Source organism: Ptychodera flava (assembly GCF_041260155.1).
Source record: "Ptychodera flava strain L36383 chromosome 3 unlocalized genomic scaffold, AS_Pfla_20210202 Scaffold_26__1_contigs__length_13983176_pilon, whole genome shotgun sequence".
NCBI classification, from domain to species: Eukaryota; Metazoa; Hemichordata; class Enteropneusta; family Ptychoderidae; genus Ptychodera; species Ptychodera flava.
This window is the reverse complement of record NW_027248280.1, coordinates 1252983-1259113: the sequence shown is the minus strand read 5'-3', so window position 1 is coordinate 1259113 and position 6131 is coordinate 1252983. Positions and strand designations below refer to the sequence as shown.

At 38.8% G+C, this 6131-nt stretch overlaps 1 protein-coding gene across 1 annotated transcript; it reads left to right on the top strand.

The window, feature by feature from the left end:
• Nucleotides 1–4132: 4132 nt before the first annotated feature.
• On the top strand, nt 4133–4921 carry LOC139125712 (beta-2 adrenergic receptor-like). The gene has a single exon (XM_070691813.1). The coding sequence runs from the start codon at nt 4133–4135 to the stop codon at nt 4919–4921; it is 789 nt and encodes a 262-aa protein (XP_070547914.1).
• The last annotated feature ends 1210 nt before the right edge of the window (nt 4922–6131 follow it).

Sequence of the window (6131 nt, the reverse complement as noted above, 5' to 3'; positions counted from 1 at the left end):
TTTACACACACTTCCCACTACACTGCACTGCACACGCACGTTCAACACACAAAATGAGCAGTACTTTCATGTTTTAATTTGAAAATAAAAAACGATAAAATTTCGAAGGAAATGACACAGAATTGCATCCCTACCGTCTATATTCAACTTGAAACATCACCTTTGAATATCATGCCATTCAAAAAGCTGAAACATGGTGAAATGCCAGTCATAATGAAAACGGAATGTTCATGCATGTACATCTGCGAGCTGCATGGTATCAGCTGATCGGTACGATCAGTAATATGTCGCTTGTAGTACAGTATTGAATAGCAAACAATATCAACAGAGTTCAACAATTTTATCCAAATGTTTAAAATTCATCAATAATTGTGTCTATAAATTTAATTTTCGATGGCTTCTTGAGAAGAGGTAGGCTAATGTATTTTGACGAACGAGGAAAACTCGATGTAAACGGGTGCTTGAAAGGCACGGTTGACAAATATATTACTGAAGGGTCTTCGTCAGGATCAGGAACTGTCGAAACCGATGATAAAAGTTGTAGACCATTACAGCCAGTGTATCAGAACTAGGTAACCGAGGTGTTAGATCAACAGAAAGCCCCCAGTCGTCATGATTGTTGGTCGTAGCTGACCTTGAACCGAGACTGTGAATGACTCCGGAGTCATTTCAATGGACGCTACCGGTCAAGGTTGATGACAGCTGCCATATATTGCGTTGTTTGCCCGTTGATGACTTGCTCGGGTAGCTTTTTATATTTTCGCTTGCCTCGTTTAAATGGCCACTAACGTACATAATATGCCGTGTGTCCTTGTTCATAACGACATTCTCACTGCTCTTGACTATGGACAAATTGTTTTACTGGTTCTATGGGATATATCTGCAGCTTTTGATACAATTGATCACGACATACTTTTGCAGTGTTTATCAAATAGTGGAATCAAATCTACTCCTCTACAATTGCTTCGTTCATACCTCAAAGACAGATCCCAGTCAGTTACATTAAATTGACGAAGATCACTGCCTCAAATGCTGCGATACGGAGTTCCTCAAGGGGCTGTTCTTGGACGTCTCTTGTTTCTTATCTACATATCACTAGTCGGACAGCTCATCCACCACCATAAACCAAATTCAAGGTACTGAGTTTTGCTACAGACGAGACTTTCGTCAAATACACTGTTTATCATATTCATGTATACATAATACACATTTCATCGCATTTTACTCGATAGTAATTGAATTCGCATAGAAATGTATAGCGTATTATTATACACGATGCCAAGTTTTACTTAGAACATATTAGTAGACTAGTAATCCTTCCACAATTCGTGATATAAGTATATAAGATTATTTTGGAAATGGACAACTAAATTTTGCCTGCCAAATGTATACACGAGATTCCGGTAAAATTGCGCGACATCTAGCACGGGCCACAATGCCACCCATGGACTAAATGTTCAATATACCAGATACTTACGTTTATGGCGTTAAAAGCTGTTTCCTCCGTAGTTTTAGCACGGAAAACAGAGGATCAGGAAGTAGAATCTAATATTGAGCCATCACCGTTCAACAACATCCGACGCCAGGGGACCAACAATTGTTGACGGGAAGGATATGCACGTACATGGCTATGGCACAGGCAGCGACGCAGCCAACAAAGAGAGCTTTGGCTAAGCGCAGCCCAACGCTCCAATAAGGCAGATCTAAAAGCGATATAATTGTAAATATTTACAACACTCTTGTAATGGTGGCCATGTATTCAAACATTTGTTTACTTTTAGTAACACATGACGTCGATCTGTTTGCCGTCTAAACCTTCTATGTCCCGGCATTAAACTTCTATGCTAGATGTTCTGTGGGCCCGTTTTAACTGTGGTAAATCAGTTGTTACCACTGCTGGCAGTTGCTCTCGTCCAATCAGAACGACACATTGATTGGCATGACAGGTATGCAGATATAATATTATAATAATTTCCGATTTCAGCATATAGACCTTGAAGGGTATTATCATCTATGTTTTGTACATACAACAGGAGATGGCAGCTCGTTTCCATGATAGTGTCTACATCAGTGGAGCATAGGCCTGCATTGCTCTATGAAGGATTTGGATTGTGGGTCTAAACGCAAAATTTAATGACAAAGTTAGTGCTAAAAGAACAGGATTAAGCTTTATAAAATTACGACTTACTTTTCATGCGTCAAGATTTACTTTCAATGAACAAATTACACGCTTAAGCGTGCCTTTCCGCCCAGCCTGTTATTGCACAGGGATCTTACCAGTCCTGTATTTGTACACGTTGACACGAAGTGGCAAGTATGAAATGCTCCAACAGGTGGTTGTGATTTTACACCAATTAATGTTAATAAAGTGTATTTATGGCTCATTATCAAATCATTCATATAGAATATACGATTGATTCAATTGTCAACTTTGCAGCTGCCGTCCATTCTTATGCATAATTTATTTGCGCAAAAGGCAAACATTGATTTCTATAAGAGGGAAATATCACAATAAAGTCTTTTGAGCAAAAGCTGTTAACATTGTCTCTTGTACAGTTATCATTTAACAATGTACATAGCACCCAATGAGCGCGTCGTCGAATTCAATGATATACTTTACAATATCGCAAGACGTTTTTCATATCGTTAATAAATTTTCAAACTGTGGCTCTCCAGTTCTGTTCGATATATGCTATAACTTATGTATATTTTACGACTACAGATGCATGACACGTTATCATATCTAACGCGACATGCGTTTTTGCTGAAAAGGAAGAATGAGAATAAACCTTGCAGCTATGTTATCTGTAAAGGAAATTGACGCCAAATAAGTCCTAGTTGTGTACTTCGACAAAAATGGACGAGAGCAACAGATAACAAGTCTTCGAATTTCTCTGGCAATGGCTAAACATGTGTTAGGTTGCTTTAATAATTTCAAAGTATGATGTAGTGATACACATCCGTAATGTTTACGAACACTTGAGAAATAATAAGACACTGAAGCAATAAAGAACGCCCTCTTCCTATTCATGTTTATTGAGGTAGAGTGCGTCTCGGAAACACATATTTGTCAAATGTTTACAATTATTTTCTGATCTATCACTTGTGGAAGCTCACTTTAAAGCTCTTGGAGTAAGGAAAACATTTTCACCATCAGTGTTTCAAAAATCCAAAATTTTATTTTTCCCACAGAGTTTTCACAGGGAATACCGGCCATTTTGAAACTTAAATATCAGTTAATGATAAGTAATTGTTTCTCTACTGCAATTAATTTTCACTGGGACCCCTGATTTTCATTCTTAATTTGGTAAGAGTAAGATTGAATGTTTCATGGAGAAAAGTTTGAGCAAACATTTTATCTTTCAGTTTCGAGGCGCATACAACCTTAAAGGTTAAGGACGACAGGAAATGCCATAAATAAACAGGCGTGGCGAAGTCAATTCGAGGTCCGACCTGTCCGAGTGGTGATATGTACATTACAAACAAGAGAGGTCTAAGACCAAAGCCCTGAGATACTCCATATTGCTGCATTTGAGAGAGTAATCTTTACCCATTTAACTGACTGACATCTGTCCGTGAGATATGAACGAAGCCTTTGAAAAGGAGAGTATTTGATTCCAATATTTGATAAACACTGCAAAAGTATGTCGTTATCAGTTGTATCAAAAGCTGCAGATAGATCCAATAGAACCAATAAAACAATTTGTCAAGAGTCAAGAGCAGTGAGAATGTCGTTATGAACAAGGAGGAGTGCTGTTTCTGTTAGTACTATGATATTGTATGTAGGCAGATTGAAGTGGATCGAGTAGATCATGTAGATTGCTTTTGTTTAAGAAGTCTTTCCCCTGAGCAGCAACGACCTTTCAATTAGCTTCGACGGAAAAGGCAAATTTGGGATTGGACGAAAGTTTTTGAGAATTTCTGGATATATATAATTTATAAGATATATTTCTGGATATATATTTCCATATAAACACTGAATTTGCATTGTCAATTAGTAATGCAAACTCTTTGCACACGACACTCGCCAAGAAGGTCACGGCCATGATATTTATAAACTTCCTACCTCACTTACATGATGATAACACCGTAAGCATCAGAGTAACATGATAACAACCCGCGTTGCAGGAACATGAACGCAACGGTTGGGCATGACATTGATCTTACTATTATCGTCACACAGGCGATGCCATTTTTGCTTATCGCAGCCTCAATCATCATCAGTAATGTGTTGAACATCGTCGTTTTCAGGAAAAATGACAAGATTTTGCCAATCGGAGGTCGATGCTTCGCCATTTCCCTTGCCTCTGCCGATCTCATAATGGGGTTTCTATTTTTTACATCACTGGTCGGCTGCGTGACACAGGAACCGCTCATCGAATCCATTCGTCCAGTATGTGGTGTGTTGGGCGCTTTCTATCACACTGCTGTGACGGCATCTACCATGTCTTTGACGCTCATTGCTGTAGACAGATTCCTTGCCATACAATGGCCTCTTCGGTATCCCGTCTTGATGACAAAGAAGAAAGCAGTGGTGATGGCTCTGGCTGGTTGGATTTTCCTGGCGTTGTATTCGCTTTCTCTGAGATTCATCCTCGGTAGTGACTTTTACCGTTACCATCGCCCATCCTACATGTGCATCCCTGAATACGATGGCCATAATCTAGTGATACTCACCGCCGTCATGTGCAAGATTGTCCCATTTGGAATTATAATAGTGATCTACGCTCGAATACTAGTAATCGCAAGAAACCAGCTAAAGCGAATCAGCCATCATGTACCAAACCGTCATGAAAATGGAACGTCACCCGGAAATGGCACCACGGATGCCACAAACTTGAAAGCAGTCAAAATATTCATAGCAGTAACAACTGCCTTCGTAATATCATGGTCAACGTATATTGCTTTCTCTCATAGATAAATCAGGAGAAGATCATGTGCCCAATTGGATCGAAAGACTGGCCTCCTGTTTTGTGGCGTCAAACAGTTTCTGGAACTTCATCATCTACAGTGTAATGAACTCTTCATTTAGGCGAGCCGTTCTCATTTTCATGAAGAAATCGTTATGCTGTTCATATTGAAAACAGTCACGCGTAGAAAATATTCGCATTAATATTCAAAAATCAATAAAAACGAGTGTCTTATCCGGAATTGAAAGTATATATGGTGACATGTTGTCCGAGTACAGTTCAATGTTGACTATCGAACCTGTTTCTGGATTGGATTCATCCAACGTAGATGTTTCAAAACCATGATAGAAATTCTCATACCATTTGAAACGTTCTGAGATATGAACGAAGCCATTGAAGAAGGGTGTATGTGATTCCAAGATTTGATAAACGTTGTGAAAGTATGTCGTTATCAATTGTATCAAAAGCTGCAGATAGATCAATAGAACCAGCAACACAATTGTTAAGAGTCAAATGCAGTAAGAGTGTCGTTGTGAACAAGAAGGAGTGTTGTTTCAGTACAATGATATTGTCTGTAGGCAGATTGAAGTGGATCGAATAAATTGGTTTGGTTTAACAAGTCGTTCGGCTGAACAGCAACGACCTTTTCAATTACCTTCGACGGAAAAGGTAAATTGGCAATTGCACGAAAGTTTCTGAATTTCTTTCATAACTGATAAAAAGCTATGGTCGTGACTACCCTACGTGAGTTTGTGTCACTTGTAGCATGCAAGCAGGGTACGCTTACCAATTCCGGACACCTGGTACCACCACTAACTACCAGTTTTTCAGATATCCCATGGACATGGTAATGTACTTGCTTTAATGAAAATGATTATTGGACCAGTTTAATGTCATATTGTACCTTTCAGGTACCTAGAGAACAATTATTGTAGTTATAAAGTCAGTAAAGAAAATCAATAGTAACGTTTTATATACTACGGGCGGCTGTTCTGTCTCTTCCCAGCACACACATCGTTGCAGTGAATTCCCGACATTACACTATAGATGTTTGATAAATTCATAATTAAACTGAACAACACATCTTCGATGAAATTTCTTCTGCCTCTCAATGTGCGTAGATTAGATTTATTGTCTGAATAGGTCATTACATTAGAATAAAGGACCAGAAATCCCTTGATCACTAGATTGACCTATTCAGCAAGAGACTAAGGTTGAACA

Coding starts and splice junctions, on each gene's coding strand:
- LOC139125712 (XM_070691813.1), top strand. CDS start 4,133: ATGAACGCAACGGTTGGGCATGACATTGATCTTACTATTATCGTCACA.